This window comes from Scyliorhinus canicula, chromosome 20 (genome assembly GCF_902713615.1).
Source record: "Scyliorhinus canicula chromosome 20, sScyCan1.1, whole genome shotgun sequence".
In the NCBI taxonomy this organism is placed as follows: Eukaryota; Metazoa; Chordata; class Chondrichthyes; order Carcharhiniformes; family Scyliorhinidae; genus Scyliorhinus; species Scyliorhinus canicula.
In genome coordinates, this window is record NC_052165.1 from 17,553,266 (window position 1) to 17,570,466 (window position 17,201).

At 45.2% G+C, this 17,201-nt stretch overlaps 1 protein-coding gene across 1 annotated transcript in view; it reads right to left on the minus strand.

Moving 5' to 3' along the window:
* The window catches only part of hmga2 (high mobility group AT-hook 2), a 172,222-nt gene extending 155,553 nt beyond the window's left edge, over positions 1 to 16,669 (minus strand). The window contains exons 1-3 of the mRNA XM_038780850.1: positions 15,653 to 16,669; positions 13,349 to 13,435; positions 10,040 to 10,090 (exon numbers count right to left, since the gene is read on the minus strand). Coding sequence (XP_038636778.1) covers positions 10,040 to 10,090; positions 13,349 to 13,435; positions 15,653 to 15,757 — 243 coding nt within the window. The 5' untranslated portion in view covers positions 15,758 to 16,669. The remainder of the gene's footprint in view (positions 1 to 10,039; positions 10,091 to 13,348; positions 13,436 to 15,652) is intronic.
* Between the last annotated feature and the right edge of the window lie 532 nt (positions 16,670 to 17,201).

Below are 17,201 nucleotides of genomic sequence, written 5' to 3' on the forward strand. Positions count from 1 at the left end.
GCCAATCACTGTCCCAGCCTACTCTCCATCACTAAAGTGGTGGCATAAATTAAATCTGGCCCGGTTAGTGGAGCAAATAAAGGAAGACGTTCGTAGAAGGAACATGCTCCCATTGTCACTGGCAGGGAGGGTATAGACCGTAAAGATGACGATTCTCCTGAGATTTCTGTTTGTTTTCCATTGTGTTAGCCGGGAAGTTCTGAAATTTCTCACAACTGAAAATAGAAAAGTAATACTAAGACAACATTTACAAGATCAATGAGAGGGCGGCATGGTGGCGCAGTGGTTAGCACTGTTGCCTCAAGGCGCCAAGGTCCCAGGTTCGAATCCCGGCTCCGGGTCACTGTGTGGAGTTTTCACATTCACCCGGTGTGCATGGGTCCTGCCCCCACAAACCAAAGATGTGCAGGTAGGTGGCTTGGCCCCACTGAATTGCCCCTGAATTGGAAAAAAAATTGGGCACTCTTAAATTTAAAAAAAAAGAAAATGAAAATCGCTTATTGTCATGAGTAGGCTTCAATGAAGTTACTGTGAAAAGCCCCTAGTTGCCATATTCCGGCGCCTGTCTGGGGAGGCTGGTACGGGAATCGAACCGTGCTGCTGGTCTGCTTTAAAAGCCAACGATTTAGCCGCGTGAGCTAAAGAGACTGCATACCCTAAGTCAAAAGAACAAAATCAGTTTAACCTACTTAATTATGACAGGGCTGAGACTATGGGTCAAAGTTATTGATACTCAGCTTAATTAAAGTGGTTATGATATTTTAGATTTGTTGAATAGTTCATGATCGACAAGCCAGGCTGTCTAAGCCTCTTGATTTTTGCTTGTGAGGATCAATTTGGAAAGATTAGAATTGGTCAGAAAATAAATTGAGAAATAAATTACATTAAGTTCTCAGAACGTGGATGCATGAAAAAAAAAATCAAGAGCGCGATTTACCTAAACGGGAACAAAGTGCCAGAGCGAGCGAGTTTAGCCGTGTGATTCCTGGCACTCGCAGCGCCGAGAAACACAAGGCTATGAAATGTGACATAGCCTTTGATAAGGGTCTCAATCGGGAACGCACGGCCGAGGCTGCACGTAACTCCGTTTTGTACACTGAGGAGCTCCTCTCGCCAGAAACCCCTCAGTGTAGCGAGAGAGCGGGACACCAGATCTCCAAGGCCCCCGATGTGACTCCGACCCCTCTCCCTGAGCCCCAATGCACTATGGGAGGGTCCCCAGAACCCCTCCTCTGCCAATAGAATGGTATCCTCCTTTATTTTGACGGGCAAGACGCCATGGATCCGTAGCACGCTTCAACAGAGAGGCCCAGCTGGGGGACTTAGCACTACCTAATTTGTTATTTATTATTGTCCTGCAAATATCGAAACGGTGTTGGGGTGGCTGGAGGCGGGCCCGTTAAAGGTTGGGGTTTGAGGGCCCTGGTTACTGCCCGCTTAAGTTCTTCCCCCGCAAAATTCACTGTGCGCCCGGTATTGATGGCTATTTTGAGGATTTGGAGGAAGTTTAGGCAGCATTTTAAGTTGGGCTCCATGTCAATGTTGGCCCCTATTTGTAGAAACCATTAGTTTGTGCTGTCTGGCTTGGACTCATCATTCAGGGCAGGAGGAGGGAAGGGTTGGAGTGGTTTGGGGGCATGTTTATGAAGGGAGGTTTGTCGGTATGGAGACGTTATTGGAGAACTTCCAGCTCCTGAGATCTGATGTATTTAGGTAGTTGACTTTTTGCGTGAGGTGATTCCTTAATTTCCCTCGCCCTTGCTCTTGGATATGGTGCTGCCTCTGGCTGAGGGGAGGATTTCAGATACCTACGGCCGGATCCTGTCGACGGAGCAGGCTTCGTTGGAGGAAGTAAAGAGAAAGTGGGAGGGTGAATGGAATTTTTGCCAATTGCACCATGAGGGGGTGGAAGGGTTCCCCTTGAGGTGCCAGCCTTCCATTTCTTTTAGGGAATTAGTCAGCATCAGTTGCTGGGGGAGGGGGTTGAGGTTGGGAGGTGTGGGTGGGTTTATTTTGCAGTGCTGTTTGCTGTATGTTACTGTTTTGTTTTACCTTGCTGTAATGAAAACCTTTCCTGAATAAAAAGAAAATCTATGTGGGAACAACGATGGATTCTCTAGATTACCTTTACCCAATGAGTCAACAATGAATAGTTTTGAGTGGCAATACCTTCAATTTCGAAGAATCTGATAACACTCCTGCCACCTCAGGACAAGGAATGTATCAGAAATAATCCACTGCTATCAGAGGTTATGGTTATGGTCGTGGCAAGACCGCGGGAGAAAGCCCTGAGCTGAAGTTACCCAAAGATCCGAACTATCCGTACAGGCTGGTTGTCTCCACTGGGAAAGGAGGGTCATCATTCAGCTATCGTTAAGGGAACGGGTCCTACACCAACTTCAGGAAGGTCATTGTGGGTTGTTAAGGATGAAGGAGATAACCAGAAGCTATTTTTGATGGCCTGGGCTCGATCGCGAAATCGAGACATCGGGCATGTTTTTGGCGTGTGCATGGGTTTAAATCCTGCCGAGCACAGTAGCACAGTGGTTAGCACAATTGCTTCACAGCTCCAGGGTCCCAGGTTTGATTCTCGGCTTGGGTCACTGTCTGTGCGGAGTCTGCACGTTCTCCACGTGTCTACGTGAGTTTCCTCCGGGTGCTCCGGATTCCTCCCACAGTCCAAAGATGTGCGGGTTAGGTGGATGGGCCACGCTAAATTGCCCTTAGTGTGCAAAAAGGCTATGTGGGGGTTGCTGGGTTGTGGGGATAGGGTAGATACGTGGGCTTGAGTGGGTTGCTCTTTGTAAGTGCCGGTGCAGATTCGTTGGGCCAAATGGCCTCCTTCTGCACTGTAAATTCTATGATTACATGCATGAAAATGGCCAGAAGGGCCACGGCAAGTTCCTATAGATTATGCTCGACCATTCAAAGGATGAATATTTTTCAAAATGGTCTGAAGCTTTCAGAAAGAACAATTGTAACACTGGGTAAGATTTTTTTTAATGCTTTTTTATAAATTTAGATTACCCAATAATTTTTTCCAATTAAGGGGCAATTTAGCATGGCCAATCCACCTACTCTGCACATTTTTGGGTTGTGGGGGTGAAACCCACGCAGACACGGGGAGAATGTGCAAACTCCACACGGACAGTGACCCAGAGCCGGGATCGAACCTGGGACCTCTGCGCCGTGAGGCGGTGGTGCTAACCACTAGGCCACCGTGCTGCCCTACTGGGTAAGATTTTTGCAAGATTCGGTAACCCCGAACCAACCTGTTAGCGACAATGGTCCACAGTCATTTTGCAGAACTTCACAAATGATCTAAAGATCAGAATCCAACACATCCAATCCAGACCTCATGATCCTGCCACAAAGGAGCTAGCTGAAAGGCTTGTTCAGACAATGAAGCATACGTTGAAGATAACTCGCGAGCAAGGATCATTGTCAAAATGATTGAGCCAATTCCTGTTCATCAATAATTTAAAGTGCCCAATTCTTTAATTCCCCTATTAAGGGACAATTTAGTATGGCCAAACCATCTACCCTGCACAATTTTGGGTTGTGGGGGTGAGGCCCACGCGGAGATGGGGAGAATGTGCAAACTTCACACAGACAGTGACCCGGAGACGGGATCGAACCCAGGTCCTCAGCGCCGTGAGGCACCAGTGCTAACCATTGAGACGCCGTGCCACCCCAATTAAGCCAATTCCTGGTGAGATACAGGAATACAACGCATTCAACAACCCAAAGTTGTCCAGCTTTATTCATGGTGAAATGTCAGTCACGTGCAGCATTTGATTTGCTGAAGCCACCAGAGAGATTGTTGAGGGGGGGGGAAAGATCAAAGTCAGGTTTTGCAACCTGAGAACAGGGCTAAACGCAGTGCATTTCTGAAAGATCAGGAAATATTGTCAAGGAACTGTACCACCAGTGAGAAGTGGATTCCAGCTTTCGTCTTAGCACAGACAGGACTAGTCTCCTATACCGTTCAAACTTGGGACGATGTAGTGTGGAGAAAACAAGCTGATCATCTTGTAGCTACAGGAACTAGTTTCCCAGAGACAGAGTCAACCGAGAGTCCATGACAAACGGTGCCAAGTGAAGACCTCAACATTCCTGAGAATCTGACAATACCGGAAACAACTGTGGAAGGCAGCGCGCTAGTTGAAGATGCTTCAACACCTGGTCAACCTGCAAACACAATGTTGACTCACGGCAGCACGGTGGCGCAGTGGGTTAGCCCTGTTGCCTCACGGCACTGAGGTCCCAGGTTCAATCCCAGCCCCGGGTCACTGTCCATGTGGAGTTTGCACATTCTCCCTGTGTCTGCGTGGGTTTCGCCCCCACAACCCAAAGATGTGCAGGCTAGGTGGATTGGCCACGCTCAAATTGCTCCTTAATTGGAAAAAATGAATTGGGTACTCTAAATTAAAAAAAAACACAATGTTGACTCCGGTTGAGATAACTACGGAGGACATTCAAACTAAACCAAAAACTCTGGAGATTGCAGATAGCATGAAAATGCAGACGCCTGAGGTTCACTAACAACCACAAAGAAATTAGCAACCCCGGAAACATCTAACTTATTGCGTTTATTAATTGTTCATTTTGAGTGTTAAGGTTATAATATGTTTCATCACAGGAACCTTCGATGTAAAGCGGGAGGAAAGTACTGTGTATTCAGGTTTGTTCCTAATTGGACCACGGTCACTTTAAGAGTTCAATCACATGACATATTGATGACATCATAGGCAATTTGCATGGGCAAAAGGGCAATCTGTCTTTACAGCCTGTTTAGTAAACGCCTTTCCAATAAAGCTCTTGTTTGTTTGTACCTTGGTGGTCTGCAAGCCTATCCTATTAAAATACCACACCTTTATTGGATTTGTTCAAAATTCAATATCACTATCAAGCCTTTGAGTCGTACATTCATTCCTCATTAGATTTTTGCCACAGAAATTTAAGTCAACATCAAAAACATTAAAAGCAATTTGTTATAATTTTATTATTTTTTTGACCAATTATTACCGTAGAAATTAAGTTCTAACTGCCATCCATTGTTTTTCAATTCATTTAATTTTAAAATTCAATTCAAAACATTTGAATGTTTCTCTCTCGCTCTCCTCCCTCCATAGATGCTGACAGACAAAGAACAAAGAACAAAGAAAAGTACAGCACAGGAACAGGCCCTTCAGCCCTCCAAGCCTGCACCGACCATGCTGCCCATCTGAACTAAAATCTTCTACACTAGAAGATGCCCAAGGCCAAACATACCATGAGAACAGGGAGCAGTCACTGGCCTGACCTTGAGAAGCATGTAGTAGAATGGGTCCTTGGAGAATCCTCAAAATGGTTACAGAGGGCAGCACGGTGGCACAGTGGCTAGCACTGCTGCCTACGGCGCTGAGGACCCGGGTTCGAATCCCGGCCCCGGGTCACCGCCCGTGTGGAGCCCGCAAACTCTCCCCGCGTCCGCACGGGCCTCACCCCCACAACCCAAAAGATGTGCAGGGTAGGCAGATCGGCCACACTAAACTGCCCCTTAATTGGAAAAAAGAATTGGGTACTCTAAATTTATAAAAAAACATTTTTTTTAAATGGTTACAGATATGCAGTGTGTACATACGGATATAAATAGGCCCAAATAACACCAAACCCAACAAACGCTGAGCCCAGCAAAGATTTCAGAGCAACAGCTAGTTGGTGTAGTCACTTCATGGCACGGAATTGGATGTTGCCTCAACAAGCCATTCAAGGCCTGCTGAGTATTTCCAGAACTTTCTGTTTTTATTGCATTGAACTTCTTACAAACTGGTAAAAAAAAAGTCATTTATTTTATTTATTCAATTTTGAACAAAAAAATCGAATCTCGTGGATCATTCTGTTAACTGAATAAACCTGCAACAAAGATTTCTAATGCCAAAGAAAAGTTTTCACGCAACAGCACCCAAAAAACGGAAAATTGTTAGATTGAATACAAAATGAATTATGGTGGTATTGTCACTGGACGAGTAACCCAAAGACCCTGGGCGAAATTCTTTGATCGTCCAGACACACGGGGCGCGATTCTCCGCCCCCCAACGCCGGGTGGGAGAATAGTGGGAGGGCCTCCCGACATTTTTCACGCCCTCCCGCTATTCTCCCCCCCACCCCCCCACGCCCGACCCACGCCACGAATCGCCGCTCGCTGTTTTTTACGCCGAGCGGCGATTCTCCGAGGCCGATGGGCCGAGCGGCCGGCCCTTCACGCCAGTTTCACCACGGCAGCAAAAACACCAGCTCGCTGCTGTCGTGAAACGGGCGCCAGATGCCCGTTTGGGGCATCTAGAGGCCCCATTGGCACGGGAGCACCACGACTGTGCTCGGGAGGGGACAGGCCCGCAATTGGTGCCCACCGATCGTCGGGCCAGCATCCAAAACGGACGCACTCTTTCTCCTCCGCCGCCCGGCAAGATCAAGCCGCCATGTCTTGCCGGGCGGCTGAGGAGAAAGACGCCACCTGCGCATGTGCGGGTTGGCGTTGTCCAACCTGCGCATGCGCGGCTGATGTCATCGGCCGCGTCAGCCGCCGTGACGCTTGACGTGCGGCTTTGACGACCGCCGTGACGCACGGGGCCGTGCTCCTAGCCCTGACGGGGGGGGGAGAATCGACCCCGGAAGTGGCCGTGAAGGCTGCCGTGTGTCACGGCCTGTCCCACGGCAGCCTTTATGATTCTCCGCGTTTGCGGAGAATCGCGCCCACGATTTTCAGCGGTGCCCCGTTTGCTGGTGGCGGTTTTTTTCCATGGTTAGTCAATGGGATTTTCCATTGAAGCTGGGAAACACGTGGGCAGGGGCGCGCTGCCAGCGAGGAAAGAGAATCCCAACGAGCAGAGAATTCAAGCCGCAGAGTCATGCTCTGGGGTCCTGGGTTCAAATCCCGCCACTGCGGATGTTGAAATTTCAATTCAATTAAAATCTGGAAGTAAAAGTCTAATGATCACGATGAAACCATTGTCGTAAAAACCCATCTGGTTCACAAATGTCCTTCAGGGAAGGAAATCTGCCGTCCTTACCTGGTCTGACCTACATGTGACAGCAATGTGGTTGACTTTGAACTGCACCCTTAAGCTCGTTGGGTTTCTCTGCCCCCTTAAGGGCAGTTCTCCAGACTTAAGAAAACATCTGTCTGTGCGGAGTCTGCACATCCTCCCCGTGTGTTCGTGGGTTTCCTCCGGGTGATCCGCTTTCCTCCCACAGTCCAAAGATGTGCAGGTTAGATGGATTGGCCATGATAAATTTCCCTTAGTGTCGGGTGGGGTTACTGGGTTATGGGGATAGGGTGGAGGTGTTGACCTTGGGTCGGGTGCTCTTTCCAGGAGCCGGTGCAGACTTGATGGGCCGAATGCCCACCTTCTGCACTGTAAATTCTATGATAATTTCCAATTTGATAATATTGACAACTTTACTCACTGAAGTTAACAATATGGAGAATCGTGCATGTTCAGTTCCTTCCAGCGACCAACGTAGTACTTTTTAAAAAAATTACTATAGTGATTAACTAAAATTCAATGAAGTATAGGAAATAGCTTCTCAGCTCAGGCACCAAAATGGACAGATAACTATCAAATTTGCCTGGCCGTACTCTTAGCAGAAGTAGAGGGTCGAATTTTCAATTGGAATTGGAATTCCAATGATGTTCACCGTACGCAAAATTTGCTGTCACAAAAAGTTAGGAGATAATAAAATTAAAATGACTGAGTTACTTGACCTTTGTTCAGAGACTGGTGTAGTGGTAATGTCACTGGACTTGTAACTCAGAAGCCCTGGCCAATGCTCTGGTGACACAGGTTCATTATTGATCGCCGTTCACAAAAAATGATCTGATTCACTGAAGTCCTTTTGGGGAGGAAATCTGCCGTCCTGACCTGGTCTGGCCTACATGCCACTCCAGATCCACAGCAGTGTGGCTGATTCTTAACTGCTCTCAAGGGCAATTGGGGATGGACAGCAAATGCTGGCATTGTCTGCGACACCCACATCCCCTGAACAAATCATTTAAGAAGCCTGATCTAAGCTTGCATTCAGGCTTAAATACCTTCAAGCTACAACTGACTAAAATCAGTCAAGGTACCTTAGATGGATAGCAACCTTGTCAAATAAACGACGCCAACCCTAATGGCGAACATAGAGCAACATTAATGGGTGGTATGAAAGAGTCCGTGATTCACACTTTCTTGACTGAAGGCACCGTGGGACTAGCAATGATGGTGAAATGAAGAATTTAACGAACAAGAGCAAATCCGCTCAGAATCACAGATTACCACAATTTTATAGAATCCCCCAAGGGGATAAAATCAGATGCTGGTTCTGGTCTTCACATTACAGAAAGGATATTGAGGCAGTGGAGAGAGGTCAAAAAAGATTTACAATAAGGACACTGTGAGGTCTCCTGACTGACAGGTGGCTTGGTGGAGGTCTTACGAAAGCGTTTGAGCAGCTAGGCACAGAGGAAATGTTTCCACTTGTGGGAGCATTTCAAACACTAACGGCCATAAATATAATATAATCATCAATAAATCTGATACAAATTCAGGAGGAAGTTCTCTATCCGGAGAGTGCCGAGAATGTGCAGTGAGGAGCTCACTATCACAAGGAATAGTAGAGTTGAATCACATCGACGCATTTAAGGGAAAGCTAGATAAACACACAGCGGAGAAAGGAATAGGAGATTATTCTGATAGAATTAAGACGAAGAGGAGTGGGAGATTATTGTAGCTTGTGTGGATCGACCAGCATAAATCAATTGGCCTGCTTGTGCGCTGTAAATTAGATGTAATATGAGCACTTTAAATGCAACCATTACACACAATGCAATCTTCCATAAATTAGTGATAGTGGGTGCCTGAGTTACAGGAATAAATGATTTCAATAACAGCACAAAACGATAGAAACTTCCAAATTCTGCAGTGATTTATTTCAATAGCAGATTTTCATCCACCCCAGTAAAGTTCAAAATTGATATTTTTTAGTGCTAAGAGTTGCAAACATTTTCCACACATGATTCTGTTACGGTTAAACACTACCAAAACATTACATTTCATTTAAAAAGTCATCAGTGACTTTTGAATGACTAGCTATTCCAACCTTGCAACGCTCAGTTTCAACACGGATTGTCCCAAACCCATTTTCTCTCATAAGGAAGGGTTCCCCTTGAAAAGCAGAAGAATGGCTATGGAATCTTGCATCCTATTTTGTTTATCCCCATTTGGTTGCTTTCGACAAGGAACCATCATGTTTCAGAATCTGTCTCTATTCATCCCTATATACCTTCAATAATCAAATATTTATCTAGCTCTTCTGTGAAGGAATTAACCAACACAGTACCAACAACCAGGTTTGTGGAGAAATTACATCCAACATCTCTTTTATTATGCAAGTGAGTAAATTGCTCAGAAGTACTTTGACGTTTTAAATTACCCACCAGCTATGAGAATATTAAAAAACAAAACTCTTGTTTTCTTTTTTCTTCTATAACTGGAGGTCACATTATCTTGGCTTCCCAAATTAATGTGGCCTTTAAATCTTCTTCTTCCAAAGGAAACAATTTCAGTTTTGCAACTTAGATTTTTGAAACTGAAGGTTTCTGAAACTGAACCATGCAAACCAAATAGGCGGTAGCCTTGGCCCTGACTCTGTATTAGGTCAGCTGATCTCCACTGGACCATCAACACGGGCACCAGCATCTTCCCTTCCCTAATCCAGAACAATCACCCATGGTCCCCACTCCTGATTAATATTCCGAAATCTCAGCTGAAAATACACATGTGGCGATGCTTGTCAAGGACATGATTGAGCTCAGTTGTGATGCATCACCAGGGAAAATGTCTGTTCAACACACACCTAGACTCGCACATGAGAAATGGACAGTTGTGCTGGATACAAGTGGAGGCCACCCATGGAGCGAGAAATCAGTGCCTGCAATACGGGATGTGGGAGTGGAGGTAAATAGGAAAACAAAAAATGTCCAATACTAACACAAGAAAAAAATGGCACTTACCCATTTTCTAGGTCTACCCCTGGGTCGCTTCTCACCAGTGGGCTCAGCTTTCTACAAAGGAATTGGGGAAAACAATATTACCTCCATATTTTGAAGTACTGTGTTAAAGTTGTCCTGTCACAACCTAAAGACCCATGTTCACATGCACAATTATAAGCATGAAACATTATTTTGTTACTCTTATGGGATGTTCACAATTCAACTTCATGGTTCCCAACAAGTGAGCGTATTAATTGACCAGGCCACTGAATCATTTCAGTCCCCCCAGCAAAAGAGAAGCGGCAAGACAATTAATTTCCTAAATGAACTATGCTTTACCACCTAGTTGAGTAATTTTGAGATATTAGCAACCATCTGACCCCCTGTACAACAAGGAGCACTTGGTCCTTTATTTACATACACTAATAGATTGGCTACGTGGCCGATCAGGGAGGACCAGGTGTGTGGAGAAATTACATCCAACATCTCTTTTATTATGCAAGTGAGTAAATTGCTCAGAAGTACTTTGACGTTTTAAATTAAGAGGACAAAGGTCCTTGGCCCCAAATTACCATTTGTACAGGCAGTAGGTTAATCTGATCAAATTCAGCAGGGTGATTAATTTTCACAGGCGAGCCTATGATGTCTAAAACTAAATGGATCTTCTAAGTAAGTCTTAGCTCCAACAGTTAACAATTAACATGTGGATTTGCAAGTCACCTGAACTCCAGGGCTATTAAAGTACTTGAAACAAGGAGACAATTGATATGGGATCTGAACCAAGAAAGGTGGAGCTTTGAGCTGTACCTTTGTACATTGCTATGCTGGGCACAGAGGAAATTAAACCTGTGTAGTTGAAGGCAATTAACAAGACAAGGCCTGTTTAAATAATTTAATGGATATAAAGTGTTCCTGAGGCATCCTCCCTTTGTTAAGTAACAATATATATATACTCTGGAAAGGGTATCTGCCTTTCAAAATGATACAGTTATACATCAAGATAGACCATGTCAAAGGTTCAGGTTAGGGGAGTAATTGATGGTGTACAGGATAGATAGTTGTTGCCAGAGATTATATAACATTACCACAATGGTGCATGCATTTATATTTCACCACAGCGGTCAAAATAATGCGTTACTTTACAATGCCTAGAACTTGATGTATTAAATGTGGCGTAATAGAAATTAATTGGACTCTGAGAGCATCTCCCCTGTTTCAGTTCTTGAAAGTGTTCAACTGCTTATTATTTTAGTGGCACTAAGTTATTGAATGTTTAACGAAAATATAGATGTGTCTGACTGGGTTTAATTTTGAAAAATGACGCAGATTCTAATCCAGAAAGCCAAGGTTAAACATTAATCACAATTTCTTCCAGGACAAGAACTGTTAAGCTAATGACACTAATAACCTTGCATCTGCAAAGATGAAGTGAGAATGACACATTTCTGAAAAAACATCTGTGTGGTGATTGTCACATGGAGTCCAATTAAAGAAGTATTCTTTCTTTACCCAGCTTATCATGTTTTGTATTATCAATCTCTCAGATAAGTGCAGATTTCTTCCATATACTGGACTTTATCAGCATCAAAAACGAGTGTTTCTGAAGGTTTTTCCTTCAACTTCCATTTTACCAACGGTTCAGAAATGTAGAAAAGCAAGTACTAAGCTACCATCTTTTCCTTTTCACTTATCAGCATCTTCCCAATTAAAAGTACAGGTCAATACCATACGTTATTTGCTCTATATCCATTCCAATTACAAACACTCGGGTTTTTGAACCAAGGCTGAATTGGAAGAACATAGCACACCTCCTGATTTCTGTGAACACTGAGTTCAAGGTAAACATGAATGAAAACAATATCAAGAAGAATTAACTATAGTTGTGACAGATTTACAGTGAATTGAGATTCATACACCATTTTTGTTTAAAACGACGTTTCAAACAAAAAATAATCATACACACACACCGTGCCTCAACCTTTGTTAGTTTCTTCATGGCAATATTTAATGAGATGATATACATGCCCTCATAATTGCCTCAACAAAACCCATTTTGGAACAGCGTGCATTTAATTGTAGTGCCCTGTTCAAAAGTGCCCTTCTGTTCTCGATTTTCCTCCCTCATAGCCATAATACGTCTTGCTTAGCTGAAGCATTTTTGTTAATTTAATAACTAACATTGTTAAAAACTAGGTGCAAGAGAACTGTTACAGTCAATATAAACCATATGGGTTTTTTGGTAAATGGGTACTTAGAACTTATATTGTCATATTTAACTTCTATCGTTAATATTTCACAGGGATGAAAAACAGAATTACACTTTTTTTTACATTTTCCTGAATATTAACAATCTTTTATAGTTTCCTGCCTGGCCATGTCCAGTATCTGAAATGAAAATCGCTTATTGTCACAAGTAGGCTTCAAATGAAGTTACTGTGAAAAGCCCCTAGTCGCCACATTCCGGCGCCTGTTCGGGGAGGCTGGTACGTGAATTGAACCGTGCTGCTGGCCTGCCTTGGCCTGCTTTCAAAGCCAGCGATTTAGCCCAGTGTGCTAAATCAGCCCCTGCTTCTAAAGTTTTTTCTTAATTTAGAGTATCCAATTTTTTTCTAATTAAGGGGCAATTTAGCATGGCCAATCCACCTACCCTGCCCATCTTTGGGTTGTGGGGATGAGACCCACATGGATATGGGGAGAATGTGCAAACGCCACACGGTCAGTGACCCAGGGCCGAGATCGGACCTGGGACCTCGGCGCCGTGAAGCAGCAGTACGCCACCGTGCCACCCTGTCCAGCATCTAAAGTGTTGTCAAATTTAAATGTTGAAACTATAAAATATTCCTCATTGGCATTTGATATTATTAACAACTCAATATCCTACTGAATTTATAATAGACAAAAAGCACAGGCCACGCTAATTCTTGCTGAGCAAAAGTTGCAGCTATGAATCAGATGTTTCTTCAGATGGAATAATCTACGTGGTCATGAAACACTGATAATCAGTGCAGTACACTTGACAGGTCTTAATAGTGAGATACAACAAAAGAAAGGTACTCAGCTTCCTCAAAACTGAAACAGAAAATGATCCTTCCTATGGAAAGCGGTCATAGTCTCTCTGGTTAAAAACTTGGACTCCACTGCTGACACAGCAAGCTGCAGGAAATGTGATTCAAACAACACAAATTACCAAAATGGTGCAAATCCTCTGATAATCGGGATGAATGATGGAGCCCATTTGTAAACTGGATTCTGATAAATGATTGAACTCATTTGTAAAACTAGTCTTCGAAGTGTGGCTAATGTTCTGAAATGTTTCCAGGTTAATCTCACCTTTTGAGCTGCTTTAGAGGGACCCTTGTTTTTGCTTCCTTTTGGTCTTCCCCGAGGTCGTTTAGGCGTAGGTGGTCCCGTTGGTTCCTATAATTTAATACGGAACAGTGGCCAGTTAAACACAGACCTAAGGAACTCTAGGTTTCGATACATTCAATTTATTTTAGAATGCGCACAAACAAAACCGCACAAGTTCAAGACACAAAACTGGTGCTTGGAAGCAATCTACACTTCGGTGGGATCTGTTTGCCCACATGTTTTAATTGTGGAAAATACTAAATCAAATTACACTTCTCGTAACAACCCTATGTTTAAGTTATATATATATACATTGGTCACCTCTTAAATCACTGTTGTGAATATGAATCTTCACAATGACAATTGTTGTTTAATAGGAGAGGTGTCTGAATGTTTTATTGGCAAAATAGATGTGACCTGTACAGAACATGTAAGTGGACTTAACCAAATAGGGCAAACTGATGTTTTTAAAGTTGGCGAGAGAAGAGTAACTGATTTTAGTGTACATTGCACTATACTCCAAACAGCCTGATGCTGCAAGCTACTTTTATGTTAAATACTGTAAAGTGACCATTTACCAAGGCAATAGTGTTGGGGAAGTTCTCCAGGGAGAGCTGCAACCTTGCGCGCTTCGCGAGCAGCTTTTTTCCAACAACTCGGAGACATTTAATAAAAGAAGAGAACGTGTCAAATCCAAACGGAAGGAAGAAGTCTGTGCAGGCATTTGTTTGCTGTTTAAATAAACCACTGCCCCGCAGCTTTCATGATCCGAGCACACACCATATTAGAAAACAGCCGATCCTTACAGGACGTCCTGCTTGCTATATATAAAACAATCAACCATGGAAATAAAGTCCAAAAAATTGTGTGTGTGTGTGGGGGGGGGGGGGGGGGGGGGGTGACATTTAGTTAATTCTAAAGCTGTGGCTTTGAAGAATGGTGTATAAGCAAATAGCACTGTGCCCAGTGACTAAAGAAAATACAAGTGCCTCGCTCTTGTTATGGGCACTCTGGAAATATTACATTTGCATAAAATAAGGTCCATTAGTACAGTCCTGAAAGTGTTGGGAAAAGGGGGCAGACGTTAATCTCGTACATTTTCTCCCGCGGAAACGTAACATTAGGAAATACTTTCTGCAAAAAAAAATCATGGGAAAATAAACCTTTGTGGCAGCCACGTAGAGAGAGAGAGAGAGAAAGGGCGAGTGTGTGTGTCCCACAAGACATCAAATTAGGCGGGATTTTCGGATTCCTCTTTTTTTAAATGGATGATTCTTTAAAAACAGGAGTGGGGGGGGAGAACGAAATAGCCGCCAATACAGGGAGTCCCAAACGCTTTCCAGGAGACAGATATGCAACAGGTTACTCCGGTCACCATCCTTCATTCGTGTTTTTATTATTCGCGCGTTTTGTTTTATTATTGTTGTTGATTACACTCGGCAGACTGATTTAACGTTACAGTCACCCAGAGGTCATTGTTGCTGAAAGCGTTTCCTAACCCACATTAAACACATCCAGTGGCGATTGCTCCCGGTGAACATTGGCTAACAGCATGGGCAGACCCCCATTGCAAGGACTGCACTGGAGACTGGGACAGAGAGGGGGGTCCCCATTGCAAGGACTACACTGGAGACAGAGAGAGGGGTCCCCATTGCAAGGACTACACTGGAGACTGGGACAGAGGGGGGTCCCCATTGCAAGGACTGCACTGGAGACAGAGGGGGGTCCCCATTGCAAGGACTACACTGGAGACAGAGGGACAGAGAGGGGGGTCCCCATTGCAAGGACTGCACTGGGGACAGAGGGACAGAGAGGGGGGTCCCCATTGCAAGGACTGCACTGGAGACAGAGAGAGGGGTCCCCATTGCAAGGACTACACTGGAGACAGAGGGACAGAGAGGGGGGTCCCCATTGCAAGGATTGCACTGGTGACTGAGGGGGTCCCCATTGCAAGGACTGCACTGGAGACAGAGGGGGCTCCCCATTGCAAGGACTGCACTGGAGACAGAGGGGGGTCCCCATTGCAAGGACTGCACTGGAGACAGAGGGACAGAGAGGGGGGTCCCCATTGCAAGGACTGCACTGGGGACAGACGGGGGTCCCCATTGCAAGGACTGCACTGGAGACAGAGGGAGTGAGGGTGGCAACTGCACAGCCAGAGCACTCAGGCAAACAAGTCCTGCTCCTCATCCAGGATTCCCCCCATTCCGTTAAGAAAAAGGACAACTTTTCATCACCCCCCCCCCCCCCCGCCTCCACCGCCCCCCACCCCAGCATAATACTGACTTGCTGCTGTTTCTTGGGTCTTCCCCGACCTCTCTTCTGCGGTGTCTCTGCAGGTTGTTCCGGGGGAGTCGAGGACTGACTCGGTCCTTCACCTCCCGTGCTCATTGTGCCTTCTGACAATCTCTGGCGCTTTCCAACAGGTTAACGCAAGAAGCAAGAAACACCGGACGTCCTGGTGTTGGATATGATGAGGAGGAGGCAAGAGAGAGAGAGAGAGAGGGGGGGAAAAAAGAAATGGAGGTGGGAATGGGAGCGAGGGAGGGGAAAGGGATGGTGGCAGGGGTAAGAAACTAGGGCAACAATTTATTTGCAGGATGCTGCAAGTGGGTACCGTTGTTTTTTTTGATTTTGTTTTAAGTACCCCTTCTGGTGTAACCTTGTAACGAGAATTACGTGTGAGTTTAGCCAGTTAGAATCAGCCCGGGACAGCACAGACTGAAACCGGGGGCACTGCAGTTTACTGCCAGTTTAAAAAATGACCATACTTCATGTAAGTTGGGGGTGTGGGGGGGGGGGAGGAGGAGCAGTCGGTAGTGAGGAGTTTGAATGAAAGGGAGAATTCTTGGGGGCTATTATTCTTCTACAGCCCACGGATGTGAGAATGGGTTAACTCCCCCCCCTGAAAAAAAAACACCTTTGCCCCCTGGTTGGAAAAAAGAGGGTGAGGGAGGGGGGAAGTGGGATGGGGTGGGGGAAGGTGGTGGGGTTGAGAAAGAGAAAAAAAAGGGGGGAGGAATAGGAGGAGGAGGGGGGAAAGAGAGGCAGGACGAAGAGAAGCAGCGATCAGTTCGGACAAGAGCCAGATTAAACATTACGAATTCACCAACACTGGGGGAGAGTCAGCCAGAGCCAGGGGCTAGCTCACGTGTCGCAGGCTCGGGCACTCTGTAACAAAGCTTCCTCTGAATGGCTGAACTCCAGCAGGTTATTTAAACACACACACATCCACACACCGTCAGAATCAGCACACATCCCCGAGAGGGGGGAGAGTGCTTTACCGAGTCCAACGTTAAATGTGCACGATTCAACCAGAATTGCAAAGTCTAGGCTCGGTGCCTCATACTACAATCTGCTGCTATTATAGACCCAGCATTGGGGGGGGGGGGGGGGGGGGGGTGCTAATCGCTGTACAAAGGGCACGACAGTGTGTGTATGTCTCCCTCTATCCTTCCAACCCACAACAGATCGAAAATTGGCATGCAAAAAAACTACTCATAATTTTGCTCAGTAAGCAATTTGCTGATTACATCACCCCACACAACCAAAATACATATTAGCACTTTATAAGATAAATGTTGTTATTGTAAGTAGTATGTTTAGAAGAGTATGGGGGGATTGTTTAAGACAATAAATACACACAGGCACACCTGTATATATATTTATAAACATGCACACACATAGCCACAGTGCGATTGTGTACACACATCAGACGGTAGCATCTCCCTTCCTCGACCTGGTGCAGTCTGCCCCTCATTCCAAGGCTGCCATGTGCTGCCCGACCTCCCAACAGCGAAGCGCCGCTTTGATGTGCGCCGCTCGACGACATGAA